Below are 16,611 nucleotides of genomic sequence, written 5' to 3' on the forward strand. Positions count from 1 at the left end.
ACAAACATATGGGGCTGGTTTCTGCGCCCCGCCGTGCCACATTTCTTCCCCGACCTGCCGGCAGGATTCTCCGTTATGCTGGCCGGTCAATGGGGTTTCCATTGTGGGACAGCCCCACATCATCGGGAAACCCCCGGGCTGCCGGCAAAACGGAGAATCCCGGCAGCGGAGAATCCCGCCCATGTAATTAACTTGAGAATAAGAGGTTTCGAAGCAGGAAGGAGAACATTACTTGTACATGAAGTAGCCTTTTCAGAATGGTTAGGAAAGATATCTGTATAGGCTCTTCCTTTGTAATACTTTAACCTTGCATCAGTGACAAAATATATCATTTTATGATAAAATATATTACTACATCACAGCAATAAATCAAGCACTGTCAGGGTAGTACCCATGGCACAGTCGCTAGCACTGTTGGCTCACAGCGCCAGGGATCTGGATTAGAGTTTGGCCTTGGGGTGATTGTGTGGAGTTTGCACGTTCTCCCCATGCGTGGGTTTCCTCCGGGTGCTCCGATTTGCTCCCTTAGTCCACAGATGTGCATGTTTGGTGGATTGGTCATGCGAAATTGCCTCTTGTTGTCCAAAGATGTGTAGGTTAGGTTGATTGGCCGTGATTGATGCGTGGGGATAGGGTCATAGGATGGTGGGAGACAGAGTGCTCTTCCAGAAGGTCCGTTCAGTCTTGATGGGCCAAATGCCTTCTTCTGCACTGTAGTGATTCTATGATTCTATTCTATGTTTAAGGTGATGTGGGGTTCTAATGTACAGAAGCGAGTGGGCTGGATTCTCCGCCGGCTGGATGCTCCATTTTGCCGGCAGCCCAGGGGTTTCCCGACAGCGTGGGGCTGCCCCACAATGAGAAACCCCATTGACCAGCCGGCATGACGGAGCATCCCGCCAGTGGGGATGAAACAGAAATGAGGCGTGGTGGGACGGAGAATCCATTCCAGTGTGTCTGAACCTTGGATACCCAATGAGAAGCACCACAGGGAAACTTTTAACTTTCTGTATCCTTTAATTCATAGTTTTAGAGGTTGTAGATGGAATGGATCCTGCTGAAAAATAGTTATGCATCCCTCTGATTAAGGGATTCATTGTAAGGGGAGCAGCTCAATACAATGGACTATATTGATAAATTTTGAGAAGAGATTGGTGAGCTTTTTGATCTATGGAAATTAAGATGGGGAATACTAGTTGTACTGTTTGTACAATAAAGTGAATGTTGACGTCAAACCATTTCCCAACCAAAATATGTCAATCTCAGCCTGTATAGCTCCAGATGTTCCAGCTTGTACAGTCATTTTAGGGACAGAGTTCCATATTTCTACTCCTCTTTGCATGAAAATCTACTTTATAATTTCCCTCCTCAGTGACCTAGCTTTCATTTTAAGGTTACGTTCCCTTGTTCTTGCTTCCCCCACCAGAGGAAATAGGTTCTCTGTATTTGCCCCATTGAATCTGTTTAACATTTTAAAATCGCCAATTAGATCACGCCGCAATTTTCTGAACTCCAGGGAAAATAAGCCAAGTTTACACAAACTATCCTCATAATGTAAACCTTTAAATCATTGCCAGGTCCAGGTCAGGTATTTCACAGATTAAATGCAGAGTGAAACACCCTTTTCCACTTCAACCCTAACCTGGGGAGAGAAGTTTTTTGTCAACTCTGCTTACCTCTGCATTTGCCTCCCAGCTTCTGCTGGTGTAAGGGGATCAAATTAATTTCAATCAACAGGAAGTTATTTTTCCCTTTGGTTCTGCAGATGTTTTGCAACCATTTAAGTTATTTTCATTTTAAAAATATCATTATTTCATCAGTCTGGCCTGGATTCAAATCGACAATGGCGAAGTGGAAGGGAACCAATGTTAACCTATAACATCACTAGTTCACCTACAGCATAGCTTTTACGGCTTTATCAATTTAAGTTTTGCCTCATTCTAATGGAAAGGCTAGTTTAAAAGGCATTATGCAGTGATTAAACTACACCTGTTTATTACATTTTAATTTCTCTCGCCATCAAACACAATTAAGTCCAGGGTTAAAGAACTGTGTCCAGGGAATGTGAGTTGTTCCCAGTCAAATGGTTCTCAGTACGATTAGCTCAAGTTCAATTGCAGTGATGCGCATAATAAGCAATTTTAATCTGAAGCTGGCACAGGCACTAACATCGAGCGGAGCACAGCAGAAATCAGCTCTGTCCCACTGCCAGCAAGATGTCTTATAGGAACAGGTTTATTGACCGTAAGCTTCAGACTTCATTCAGTAACCAGCGTTGGCGGTGATAGTCTTTGAGAAGCTGCTGCTGTGAAAGTGGCTTTTTGTTTAAAAGCCTGATGCTGGGAGGCTTTCGCTGTGGTATGGATTGGCTGGCAGCCCCAATCCAATACTATCAGAGCTCAACAGACCCTTCAGTGCAGCCGTGTGTTGCAGTTATACAAATTGTAATCGATTTTGTTTCAAATGTCATGTTCTTAAAGGTTATGGTTATATTCACATGACATTCCCATTAGCTTTCACATTTAAAGATATTTTCCCAGTGCAGTCCCTAAGATTACCAGATTAAATGTTCAAAGTTGCAATTGGGACCGTGTATTGTGTTGGGTGTAACGAGAGAGAATTTTGTTAAATCTGATTCAAAAACTGGGATTATTTATTTTCTTGAATTCTTTCTTCCCACCGCTCCTTCCTCTACTATTCTCTCTTCCCCCCCCCCCCCCCCCCCCACCCCACACACACACACACACACACACATACCTCTCATCTTCCATTGCTTTTATTGTCTTCTCCATAAAGGTAACTGCTCCTACTGGGGTCCACAGGTGATATCTCAAACAAGTGGCAGTTCTTTTCATGTATGATTCTGAACAGGTTGCTCCATATTGAAGGCAGTCACAGCTGAGCACAATCCTGAGCTCATGCAATATTCATATAAGACAAGAGTCAATGAACGCTTATCAAGGTTAAGAATTTCAACTGCTTTTGTTTCATTGGGCAGTGTAATTGACCACTGAGTCTTCAAGGGAATTTATCAAAAATAAATGTAAAAATAATGAACTGTGGGCATGTGGATCACTGCTTTTCAGGAGTTCTAGGTTCACAGTTTGATTGACTGTTTAAAGAGGATATTAAAGGATTACCCTTTGGTGCAGGGTATGAATAGTAGTTTGCTTTTATCAGAGATTCAGCACTTGAGATTTAAGAGGTGTGAATGGGGTTATTTTCACTATAAAGTTTGTAAGACAGAGAAGTGTATTTAGATAGTTAGAAGTTTATTTTTCATCGCCACATGGCTCCTGAGGTCTGCCCATGGCGCATCCTAACTGAATGGATATGGAGGTATGATGGGGTAATTGTGAGGTGGGTGCAGGGCTTGAGTTGGCTTAGGAGGAAGAAGGGAATTAATGCAGCATGGGCAGCACGGTAGCACAAATGTATAGCACTATGGCTTCACAGCGCCAGGGTCCCAGGTTCGATTTCCCGCTGGGTCACTGTCTGTGCGGAATCTGCACGTTCTCCCCGTGTCTGCATGGGTTTCCTCCAGGTGCTCCGGTTTCCTCCCACACTCCAAAGATGTGCAGGTTACGGGATTGGTCATGATAAATTGCCCTGAGTGACCAAAAGGTTGAGGAGGGGTTATTGGGTTACGGGGATAGGGTGGAAGTGAGGGCTTAAATGGGTTTGTGCAGACTCGATGGGCCGAATGGCCTCCTTCTGCACTGGACGTTCTGTGTTCTGATGAGGGCTGTGAGGGGTGAGGGATAGAGAGCCTAATAACTTCTAAATCAACTGTGACAGTGCCCCAGAGAGCCAAAGAAGGCCACCGCTGGGATTAGTGGTGTCACCTCTATCTGGCTCGACCACCTCACAGCGAACGTTAGGTCTAACAGGGTCCTTTGAACCAAGGTGGGCTGCCCAGTCAGAAAACTTCTGGACTTGAGCTACACACCACAGTAGCGAAAATCTGGCCCATGCTTATAAAAATGTCTTGATCAGTGCTTTTCCTTTCTCCACAGTGTTATTTCTGCAAGAAGGTACTACTTTGAGGTGCTTCACAAGCAGGATGATAAGGGATCAGATCACGTGGAAGTTGGAGTAAGTAAATTAACTTGGTAACTTTCTTGAATAGGAGCTCATTGGCAAGGTAATCACTGACAAGCCAGTATCAAATTGATTAATTGCACATGCCTTGATTATCTCAGTGCTTTATCAATTAGCTGTTTGGCTGCCAAGATTGATATTTAAGATTAACGATTAACATTCTAATGAGTAGAGTCTTTTAAAAGCGTTAAAGCAGAATACTGATTGGGTGGCAAGACTGTCATCAATTCATGTCTCTTTTAACATGAGAACTTTCGGTGTGGTTTGAGTGTCATACTTCAAACATGAAATACTTTACATGTGTGAACTGCCAGCTGATTGTTGACATGAAAGTCTGTAAATGAGATAGCTCAGTGCATTGCTATGGGTACAATCTCTGTCACCAAGGGTTAGGATACAGGGGGTGTGATTCTCCGATGCCGCGCCGGTTGGGAGAATCGCCGGCCGCACAATTTTATCACGCGATGCCGGTCCAACGCCCATCCCGCCATTCTCCCAACCGGCGAGAACGGCCCTGTCGAGTTCTGCGCCGCGCCAGCCAGAGAATCGTCCGAGACACTCACAACAGCGATTCTGACTTCCGGTGTGCACCATGGAGTGAGTGGTCACACACACGGCAGCTCCTGCCTAAGGTTACAGAAAAGAGCTTTTTAAGCAATATGGCGTGGAATTTTTATGAAAAAGCATAGGTGAATGTTGGAGGAGTACTTTCCCCCAGGGATGGTATGTTTCTTGGTTCCAGACCCGCGGAAACAGTGAAAGATTTGGCTGCAGCTACAGCAGAGAGACAAAAGCCTTTTCCAGCATGCAGGCGGGGAAGGGCAAGTTTAAAGGCTTCAAGCTGACCTGAGGGCCTTTATGAAAGCTGAATTCTAGCAGCAGAGAGAACAACTGGGAAAATATCTCACTAAGGGCTCTTTTAAGGGCCTGCAACGGCGCTGATTTGATTTTTCCCCGGGTGGGAGTGCAGCCTTTGTGCTTTGCGGCCGGTGGATGGGCTGGACTAGAAGTGGAGCGACCAGAAAATCAACTTTGCAGCAGAAGAAGGTGGGAGGCAAAAAGGACAAGATGGCGGCGGGCGGGGAACCGGCAGCATGGCAGCAGTGGGCGAGGGAGCAGCAGGTGCTGCTGCTGCGCTCCTTCCAGCAACTAAAAGCTGAGATCCTGGAGCCGTTGAGGGCACCGCTGGACTGCTCGGGGCGGCTCAGACGGCTCAGGCTGCAGGGAGCTGCAGTAGAAGGCTTCGGAGAATGAGGACGAACTCCTGGGCCTGGCGGTGAAGGTGGAGTCGCTTCACAAGAAATGGTTGGCAAGATGGAGGAGATGGAGAACCGCTCCCGCCGGAAGAATCTACGGATTTTGGGCCTCCCGGAGGGGCTGGAAGGTTCGGATTTGGGGGCCTACGTGGTCCTGATGCTGAACACGCTGATGGGCGCGGGGTCGTTCCGGGGACCCCTGGAGCTGGAGAGTGCCCATCGGGTGCAGCTGCGGAAGCCCGGGCCGAATGAGCCGCCCAGGGCAGTGCTGGTCCAATTTCAACGCTTGGTCGACCGTGAGTGTGTGCTTCGTTGGGCGAAGAGAGAGAGGAGTAGTAAGTGGGAGAATACGGAGATCAGGATTTACCAGGACTGGAGTGCGGAGGTGGCGAAGAGAAGGGCTGGGTTTAACCGGGCGAAGGCAGTGCTCCACAAGAAGGGGGTCAGGTTTGGCCTGTTACAGCTGGCAAGCCTGTGGGTCACTTATAAAGACCGCCAACTTTATTTTGACTCCCCGGAGGAGGCCTCGACCTTTGTCCAGGCAGAGAAGCTGGACTTGAACTGGGGGCTGGGAAACGTTGTACGCAGCCCGGAGGCTTTGTCCTCCTTGATATCCTTTCGCTCTTGTTGGTTCTATTGGACGATGTTTCTTTTTGCTGTCTTGCCTTTTCTTTTCTGCTTTTCGGAACTGTTACCTGTTTACTTGGGTGTTTTATCATATCATGTTGGGATTTTTATTATTTCACTGGTTGCGGGTTTGGGTGGGGTTCGCGGCCCTGTTGGGTATGTGCCTGTCTTCCCGTGTTTTGGGTCGTGGGGGCGGGGCTTAGGTTGGGGGGCGTGGGCCTCTCTCCCGCGCTGGAGAAGCAGGGGGCGGGGTCGGCATTGGGGCAATGGTTGGGGGACACTGGGGAGGGTAATTGGGGTGGCGGGAGCAGCCGGGGTCAGCAGGAGTCGGCTGACTTACGGAAATACAATGACTGGAGTTACGCAGCTGGGGGGGGGGGGGGGGGCCCTATCTTGGGGGGGGGAGGAGGGTTGGGGGGGAAGAGGTGGGGTTACCGGGTTGCTGCTGGAATGGCCAAGAAGGAGCTGGAGCGTGCAGAGGGGGTCGGGATGGGTTCTGTCGCTGTGGGGAACGGGCTGAGCGGGGGGCGCGGGCACGTGGCGGATTACGGAAGGGTGATGGCTAGTCGAGGGGGGCAGGTGGCCTCCGATCCGGCTGACCACCTGGAATGTGAGGGGACTGAATGGGTCGGTCAAACGGTCCCGCGTGTTCGCGCACCTGAGGGGACTGAAGGCGGACGTGGCTATGCTTCAGGAGACGAACCTGAAGGTGGCGGATCAGGTTAGGTTGAGGAAGGGGTGGATGGGCCAAGTGTTTCATTCGGGGCTGGATGCAAAAAACCGGGGGCTGGCGATCCTGGTGGGGAAGAGGGCGTCGTTTGAGGCGTCGAGTGTGGTGGCAGACAGCGGCGGGAGGTACGTGATGGTGAGCGGCAAGCTGCAAGGGGAGCGTGTGGTGCTGGTTAATGTATATGCCCCGAATTGGGATGACGCGGGTTTCATGCGGCGCATGTTGGGCCGGATTCCAGATTTGGAGGTGGGGGGCCTGATAATGGGGGGGATTTCTACACGGTGCTGGATCCGCCACTGGATCGATCCAGTTCCAGGACGGGTAGGAGGCCTGCGGCGGCTAAGGTGCTGAGGGGGTTTATGGACCAGATGGGAGGGGTGGATCCTTGGAGGTTTGCGAGGCCGAGGGCCAGGGAATTTTCATATTTCTCCCATGTGCATAAGGCCTACTCCCAGATCGATTTCTTTGTTTTGAGTAGGGCGCTGATTGCGGGGGTAGTAGACGCTGAGTACTCGGCGATAGCCATTTCTGACCATGCCCCGCATTGGGTGGACCTCGAGCTGGGGGAGGCGAGGGACCAGCGCCCGTTGTGGCGCTTGGAGGTGGGGCTGCTGGCGGACGAGGATATGAAGGGGCGGGTTCGAGGATGCATCGAGAGGTACCTGGAGGCCAACAATATGGGGCGGTCCGAGTGGGGACGGTCTGGGAGGCGCTGAAGGCGGTGGTTCGGAGGGAGTTGATCTCCATTCAGGCCCATAGGGAGAGAGGGGAGCAGAGAGAAAGGGAGAGATTGGTGGGGGACATGGTGAAGGTGGACAGGAGGTGCGCGGAGGCCCCGGAGGAGGGATTGCTGAGGGAGCAGCGCAGCCTTCGGGCTGAGTTCGACTTGTTGACCACCAGAAAGGCGGAGGCTCAATGGAGAAAGGCTCAGGGTGCGGTGTACGGGTATGGGGAGAAGGCGAGTAGGATGCTGGCACACCAGCTCCGTAAGCGGGATGTGGCTAGGGAGATTGGTGGAGTTTAGGACCGGGGAGGAAATGTGGTGCAGAGGGGGATAGACATTAATGGGGTCTTCAGAGACTTTTATGAGAGACTATATCGGTCCGAAACACCGGCGGAGAAGGGGGGATGGGGCGCTTTTTGGACCGGCTGAGATTCCCGAGGGTGGAGAGTCTGGGGGCGCCAGTTGAGCTTGAGGAGCTGGTTAAAGGGATAGGGAACATGCAGTCGGGGAAGGCGCCGGGGCCGGATGGGTTCCCGGTTGAATTTTACAAGGCGTATGCAGACCTGCTGGGCCCCCTGTTGGTTAGGACCTTCAACGAGGCGAGAGAGGGGGGTACTTTGCCCCTGACGATGTCTCGGGCGCTGATCTCCTTGATCCTTAAGCGAGACAAGGATCCCCTGCAGTGCGGGTCATACAGGCCGATCTCACTCCTGAATGTGGACGCCAAGTTGTTGGCAAAGATCTTAGCCACGAGGATAGAAGATTGTGTGCCGCAGGTTATCCACGAGGATCAAACGGGGTTTGTGAAGGGGAGGCAGCTGAACACTAATATACGGAGGCTCCTGAACGTTATTATGATGCCGGCGGTGGAAGGGGAGGCGGAGATGGTGGTGGTGCAAGATGCGGAGAAGGCCTTTGATAGGATCGAGTGGGGGTACTTGTGGGAGGTGCTGGAAAGGTTCGGGTTTGGGGAGGGGTTTGTCAGTTGGGTGAGGCTGTTGTATGAGGCCCCGATGGCGAGTGTGGCCATGAATAAGAGGAGGTCGGAGTATTTACGACTATACCGAGGGACGAGGCAGGGGTGTCCCCTGTCCCCCCTACATTTTGCGCTGGCAATTGAACCCTGGCTATAGCGCTGAGGGAGTCGGGGACTGGAGGGGGCTGGTCCGGGGTGGGGAGGAGCACCGAGTGTCACTCTATGCGAACGACCTATTGTTGTATGTGGCGGACCCGGTGGGGGGAATGCCGGTGGTGATGGGGATTCTCCGAGAATTTGGGGATTTCTCAGGGTATAAGCTTAACTTTGGGAAAAGCGAGCTGTTTGTGGTACACCCGGGGGACCAGGAGGGGAGGATTGGGAGGCTCCCACTGAAAAGGGCGGAGAGGAGCTTCAGGTACTTGGGGGTTCAGGTGGCCAGGAGTCGGGGGGCCTTGCATAAGCTAAACCTCACAAGGCTGGTGGAGCAAATGGAGGAGGAGTTTAAGAGGTGGGACATGCTGCCGCTGTCTTTGGCGGGTAGGGTGCAGTCAGTCAAGATGACGGTGCTCCCGAGGTTTCTGTTCCTGTTCCAGTGCTTCCCCATCCTTATCCCGAAGGCCTTTTTCAGGCGGGTTAACAGGAGCATTACGGAGTTTGTGTGGGCACACGGGACTCCAAGGATGAGAAGGGTGTTCTTGGAGCGGGGCAGGGAAGGGGGGGGGCTGGAGCTGCCCAACCTCTGTGGGTATTATTGGGCTGCCAACACAGCGATGGTGCGTAAGTGGGTAATGGACGGGGAGGGGGCAGCATGGAAGAGGATGGAGATGGCATCCTGTGTGGGCTCAAGCCTGGAAGCGCTGGTAACGGCGCTGCTGCCGTTCCACCAATGAGGTATACCACGAGCCCGGTGGTGGCAGCTACCCTCAAGATTTGGGGTCAATGGAGGCGGCACAGGGGGGAGGTTGGGGCCTCGATGGGGTCCCCGATACGGGGGAACCACCGGTTTGTTCCAGGGAGAATTGATGGCGGGTTCCTGAGTTGACACAGGGCAGGTGTCAGGAGGCTGGGGGACCTGTTCATAGACGGGAAGTTTGCGAGCCTGGTGAGCTGGAGGGGAGGTTTGGGCTCCCCCGGGGAGCACCTTTAGGTACATGCAAGTAAGGGCGTTTTTCAAGCGGCAAGTGGCGGGGTTCCCTCTGCTGCCACCGCGTGGGGTTCAGGACAGGGTGCTCTCGGGTTATGGGTTGGAGAGGGGAGGATCTCGGAAGTGTACCAGGTGATGCAGGAGGTAGACAAGGCCTCGGTGGAGGAGCTGAAAGATAAATGGGAGGAGGAGCTTGGTGAGGAGATTGAGGAGGGGACGTGGGCGGATGCCCTAGAAAGGGTGAACTCCTCCTCTTCTTGTGCGAGGTTAGCCTCATACAGTTTAAGGTGCTGCATAGGGCTCATATGATCGGGACAAGGATGAGCCGGTTTTTTGGGACCGCGGACAGGTGTATTAGGTGCTCAGGGAGCCCAGCAAATCATGTCCACATGTTCTGGGCATGCCCAGCGCTGGGGGAATTTTAGAAGGGTGTAGCAAGGACGGTATCGAGGGTGGTAGGATCCAGGGTCAATCCAGGCTGGGGACTCGCAATATTTGGGGTTGCAGTGGAGCCGGGAGTGCAGGAGGCGAAAGAGGCCGGTGTTCTGGCCTTTGCGTCCCGAGTACCCCGGCGGAGGATTCTTCTTCAGTGGAAGGATGCGAGGCCCCCAAGTGTGGAGGCCTGGGTCAATGATATGGCGGGGTTTATTAAATTGGAGAGGGTTAAATTTGCCCGAAGGGGGTCAGTACAGGGGTTTTTCAGGAGATGGCAACCATTCCTAGATCTGCTGGCAGAACGGTAAAAACAAAAGGTCAGCAGCAGCAACAACCCGGGGGGGTGGGGGGGGGGGTAGTCTCGTTGTTTTTGTTTTGGGTTGAATATCTATTTTTTGCCAATGACGGGCGTTAATTTATTGTTTCTCTTTTGTATTTACGGCAGGGGGGGGTTCTGTTTTTTTTTGTTCTTAGAATTTTCTCTTATTGTTTTCTTTTTTGTGAAAATGTGAAAATTTGAATAAAAATTATTTAAAAAAACAAACAACAGTGATTGTCCGGTTCCCCCGCCATTCTCCGGCCCGGCTTCTCCGACCCGACAGGTTCCCGCTGGCGCCATCCACACCTGGTCGCTGCCGGTGGGAACTGTGTGGGAACGCTGGGGGGGGAGCCTGTGGGGGAGTGGGGGGAGGGGTTCCTTCACCGGGGGGGGGGGGGGGTCTCTGATGGGGTCTGGCCTGCGATCGGGGCCCACCAATCGGCGGGCCAACCTCTCTAAAGGAGGGCATCCTTTCTTCCGCCGCCCCACAAGATCCATCCGGCATCTTCTTGTGGGGAGGACAGCAACCGCGCATGCGTGGTGGACTTCATTTACGCGACGCCAGCCGTGTCATTTACACGGCGCCGCTTTTCATGCGGCGCCAAAGCCCAGCGCACGTTAACCCCCCGGGGGTGGGAGAATAGGGGGCTGGGAGCGGGCTCCGACGCCGGAGTGAAACACTCCGGTTTTCACTCCGACGTCGGGACTTTGGCTCCATTTCGGAGAATCACGCCCATGCTCTATATTCATGGGCTCAATCAATGTCAGTGAGCACATTGTACCAGTCAGTATTGAGCACAAAATTGAATCAAACATGGGTTTGGCAGAGATCTATTCACCCTCAAAGGTAAGGGGTGGGATTCTCTGTCCCGCCAGTCGGCCAATGGGGTTTCCCATTGTGGGCAGCCCCATGCCATCCTGAAATCCCCACACCAGGTGCACTGCTGATGCAACGGGGAATCCAGCCAATGAAGAATGCAGCCCAGGAAACATTACTGGACATAAAGAGAGAAAGAAAGAAAGCAACTGTGTGGATGGGGCTATGTTTGCAAATACAACTATTGTGGGCTCAATCCAAGATACCAACAAGGTCTTTACCGGCCTTATGATCATCGCAATCCAGCCACATGCCTACAGGGGTTGCCTTCAAGAGTCAAGAAGCTACTGTGGACTGCATGTTCCATTGCTGATGAAAACCTCTTTTGGCAAAGTTCCATCATCCACCACAAAAGTCATACTCTGGAAGGATCCAAGGGACATACACCAGTTGGAGAAATTGATGTCTCCTTCTGTGACTAGAAGTGTAGAAAGTAATCTGGACTCATTCTTGGAGCCCTGCTTAATCGAAAACAGCCCTCATAAATATCACAATACATCTGCAGATGGCCAACCTGAGAGAGAAGCTCAGAGAATGCCACGCATCCATGTGGCAGGACAAAGGGCAAGACCCAAACGCAATGCCATTCCAAAAGAAACAAATAACAAAATACTGCAGTTGCCGGAAATGTGAAATAAAAGAACCGAATGCTGGGAATGCTCATCAGGTCAGGCAGCTTCGGTGGAGAGAGAAACAGAGTTCATATTTCGAACTACTGATCTTTTGAAATAACTGGACAAAATTGAGATGCAATAGGTTTTAAGAAGTACAGTGTCTGTGAAGAACAAAAGAGTGTCTGTAATAGGTTAGAAGGCAGAGAGAATAAACGATAAAAGGAATGATGGTGCAGGACAATAGGAGATTATAGTTGGAGAAATAAAGAAACAAAGTATGGGCCTCGAGGAAGAGTACATGGGAAATATCAGAATCATCGTCAACAATTGCCATCTGAAGAAATGGACGCAGATGTTATGGTTGTGGTGATCTTTGTCAGGTTGACTTCGGGATTGAAAGCATAGTGTTCACAAAGACACTTGAAGCTCTTTTCATTAACTAAACTAACTTTATTTATACTACTTGGTTTAGAGTTTGACACTTATTCCTATGGTAAACAAATAGATTATTAAACTACACTCACTAACACTCTCTACTTTCTAATTATAACTATATTCCATCTTCTCCAGCTTGTCAATGCACTTTACTCCAGTCTCCTCTACTTCTACTCCACTCTCTCCCAGAAGCCTAAGAGTCAGTGCCTTTTATAGTTCTGTCCCTTAGCTCCATCTCGTGGCTAGTTTTAACATAATATTAACTCGTCACATGCTGTACATTAGTATAATGTCACATCCCCCTTTCTTTGGAAAAAAAATGTTCCTTTTTTTAACATATAAGGTTGAATGTCTATACATTTTTCACACCGCATGTCAACAATTACAAAGGTAATTCTGGATTTGACATATTTACAAATTCAAATTATTCAGAAGTTTCCTGTGCCTTCTAGACCTTCTCAATGGCACAACATTGTCATTTAATTTGTCTGTTACATTTGACAACAAAGCTTTTGGAAAGTCAATGGTAGGAACTATAAATTTTGACTCATCGCAGCAGATTCTGTAAACTGTAATGCTTCAATCATGCTCTTCTATTCCTGTGAAAAATCTTTCCAGACTCCTTCCTGACCACGTATGATCTGGCTGCTACTTCGTCCAGTACTTTAGCAATGTCCATCCATCCACCATCAGGATTGTGAATTCTTACATAATCACCTTCACTGAGTGTCGATAGTGGTTTCGCGTTCCTGTTGTAATATTTATTTTGATTGTTCTTCAGTTGTTGCATTTTTGTAATCGCGACATGGTCATCTACGTTCGTAAATATTAATACTAGTAATGTCGTACGTAGTTTTCTTCCCATTAGAAATTGTGCTGGAGAGAAGCCTGATGATAAAGGTGTAGCCTTGTAACTCAACAGTGGTAGTGCAAAGTCCTCGTTATCATCGAATGCTTTCTTAAGTAAGTGCTTCACAATTCCAAACGCGTTTTCAGCTTTACCATTTGCTTGTAGACACAGTGGACGAGAAGTTATATGTGTGAAGTTGTATGCATCTGCAAATTGTAACCATTCCACACTACTAAAGCATGGTGAATTATCCATAGCAACAGTTATCGGTCTGCCATGTCTAGCGACCACTGATTCAGTTACTCTCACAACTGAGTCCGCAGTTGTGTCAGATAGAGTAATGACCTCTGGAAAATTGGCATAATAGTCTATGATGATTAAGTGATCATGTCTTCCGAAGTAGAATAAATCCATGGTGACTTTTGCCCATGGTTGCGTGATAAGTTCACTTTCCACAAACGTTTCTTTACATTGTACCAGTTGATGCATTTGACATACATGACATTTCTGAACGTATGTCCACATCTGTATTTATCCCCGGCTAATACACCAATTGTCTTGCTCTGCATCTACACTTCTCGATTCCCTGATGTCCTTCATGTATTTTGTCTAAAGTGTTCTGTCTGAGGCTGGAAGGAATTATGACTCAATCCCCTTTTAGCAGAAATCCGTTGATGACTTTCAGGTTGTCCTTTACGTTGTGATAGCAGGTACATTTGCCTTTGTGCTATCTGTCACATAGGTATTAAATCACTTGCTGAAGTGCAACATCTTGTCATTTTCTTCCTTGATCAACTGTAATTTGGCTTGTATTACAGGTAACATATCAGCAATAAAGTTTGCTTGTGCTTCAACACTAAGCACAACGTTAACTGCTGTTTCATCAGTGTACACCGTGGCTATGGATAGTGCATCCGCAAGGACTAACACATGCTGAGATGCTTTGACATGCTCAGTGAGTTTCACCAGATTTAATTGAAGGCATGCCTCCGCCCCAATGAGCGACGATTTTATGGCACCCACAATCTCAAAGTCAAGTGGGATCCTAACGTCAGTGTTTCACTATTAGGCAGCATGATAGTTTAGTTGTTATTGCATCACCATTGTAATCAGTTACTTTACAAGCTGTTTTTTTAAGTTGTGAAGGGCTGTCTATCTTTTCAAAATCTGTTTCCGTTATCAGCTTAGCGTGTGCATTGGTGTCCAATTTAAACTGCACATCTGAACTATTGACATTTAATGTTTCAGTCCAATCCTTATCCAAATTGGAGTTATATAATTTGTTTATCAGCAGTTATAATAGCATTAACTCATTATTGCTTCAATTATAAATGTGTCCTTTACAGGAAGCGTAGCAGAATCAATTTTTGAATTGAAAATGTTTTCTTCATCCGCTTCCGTTTGTACACTATCAACCTTTTTATTTGTCTGAAATGCCTTTTTAAAGTTGTTCTGCTATATGGCTGTGTTAAATTGGCATTGTGCAGCAAAACCATTCAGTTTGTTACATACTAAACATCTTTTCCAAATACTGGGCACAGTATGCATGGCCACAGCATCGACACATCATCATGCTTGTGATGTCATGCTCAAACCTCTCATGCGCATGGGCAAATTGGTCAATGTGCGGTTTGCGTCATTTTTTAAAGTGCGCATGTTTGAACTGGTCCTGCACATGCTCAGAACATTCAATATCTGAATCGCCTTGTCTTCTTAAACGCGCCCGGGCAAAATGGCCGCCTTCTGCAGCGTGATGTTTTCCTAGCTGTGCCACAGATTCAATGGCTCCAACCACATTGCCAGTTTGTGCCTTTTTCTCTGGCTCTGAACTCAACATGCTCGTTAGTGGCTTCCTCACATGCTTTACACATGTTTATGGCTTTCTCTAATGTTAAACTTGGTTGTCTTAATAAATGTCCTCATCTGCTCATCAAGAATTCCAAACACAATCTGGTCTCGCAGTACTGAATTTGTAATTGAGGAAAAATTGCAGGATTGCTCAAAGCCTTAAATCAGCGACAAATTAGTCAAATGATTCTCCTTTGAGCTGTAACTTTTTTTAATACATATATCTCTCTTATGTCTCATTGACCTGTTTTTTGCAATGAGTATCAAATTTTTCCAACATCCGATCATACTTCTTTTTACCTTCACTGTCCGTGAATTCAAAAGAATTGAACAACTCAAACACCTGCGGACCTGCCATATTTAGGATGGCTATTTTTCTATTATCTGGAGCACAGAGACAGATTGAAAAACTTCAAATTGTTGCTTGAAATCTTTCCAATTCGTGCTAAGTTTACCGGACAAAGTTATCTGGTTTCTTCACAGTTTCCATGTTGCTCTCGGTGCTTTCTTGCAGATCCTGAGATGTGTAGCGGTGCGGATGATTTTTCTTTCTTCTTTTCTTATTGCTTACTCTTTAGGAACGCATGTCCTGGTACCATTTGGTGATCTTTGTGAGGTTGACTTCAGGATGGAAAGCGTAGTGTTCACAAAGACACTTGAAGCTCTTTTCATGAACTAAGCTAACTTTAATTACATTACTTGATATGAAGTTCAACAATTATTCCTATGTTAAACAAATAGATTATTAAACTACACTCACTGACACTATCTCTATATTCTAACTATAACTATATTTTATCTTCTCTAACTTTACAATGCACTTTACTGCAGTCTTGTCCACCTCTACTCCACTCTCTCCCAGAAGCCTAAGAGTCAGTGCCTTTTATAGTACTGTCTGTTAGCTCCATCTAGTGGCTAGTTTTAACAAAACATTAACTCTTCATATGCTTTACATTTGCATAATGTCACAATGGTCTGAGACAATCGATTTCAGCTTTCAGTCCGGAAGATAGTATAAAATATCTAAATAATAATAATAATCACTTATTGTCACATGTCGGCTTCAATGAAGTTCCTGTGAAAAGCCCCTAAATGAAGGATAATGTGCTGGATCTTTAGCCTATATTGAGCTTTGTTGGAACACACTAGGAGGAAACCAAGAACAGAGACATCAGATGGGAAAGGGACAGTTGTCAGAAAGGGTCACGCTTGTGACCCTGACAAAGCAGTCAACCAATCTGCGTTTCATTTCTCCAGTGTAGTGGAAACTACATTGTGAGCAGCACGTACAGTATACTAAACTGAAAGAATCTCACATAAATGAATGTGTCAATCCTCACAGACTCACAACTTTTAAAAGAGATATTTAAATTCTGAGTAATCAACCTCCAGGGAAGGCACAACAAGTTTCTGTTTGAACTGGTGGAAGAGTGAATTGAATTTCAAATGTCTTCACGATACATCTACCTTTTTTATTTATTCTTTGTAGGATGTGGGCCTGCATTTGTTGCCATTCCTAATTGTCCTTGAACTGAGTGGTTGGCTAGGCCACTTAAGAGTCAACCATATTGATGTGGGGCTAGAGTCACATATAGGTCAGACCAGTTAAAGGTGGCACATTTTCTTCTCTACAGGACATTAATGAACTAGATGTATTTGTACGCCAATTTGT

The 16,611-nt window shown here is 48.0% G+C and overlaps 1 protein-coding gene across 2 annotated transcripts in view; it reads left to right on the top strand.

Moving 5' to 3' along the window:
* Positions 1–16,611, top strand: part of LOC119971632 (N-acetyl-beta-glucosaminyl-glycoprotein 4-beta-N-acetylgalactosaminyltransferase 1-like) — a 1,002,314-nt gene that overhangs the window by 714,870 nt on the left and 270,833 nt on the right. For both annotated transcript variants that reach the window (XM_038807455.1, XM_038807457.1), the window contains one exon: positions 4,017–4,095. In XM_038807455.1, coding sequence (XP_038663383.1) covers positions 4,017–4,095 — 79 coding nt within the window. The remainder of the gene's footprint in view (positions 1–4,016; positions 4,096–16,611) is intronic.

The sequence above is a fragment of the Scyliorhinus canicula genome, chromosome 9 (assembly GCF_902713615.1).
Source record: "Scyliorhinus canicula chromosome 9, sScyCan1.1, whole genome shotgun sequence".
NCBI classification, from domain to species: domain Eukaryota; kingdom Metazoa; phylum Chordata; class Chondrichthyes; order Carcharhiniformes; family Scyliorhinidae; genus Scyliorhinus; species Scyliorhinus canicula.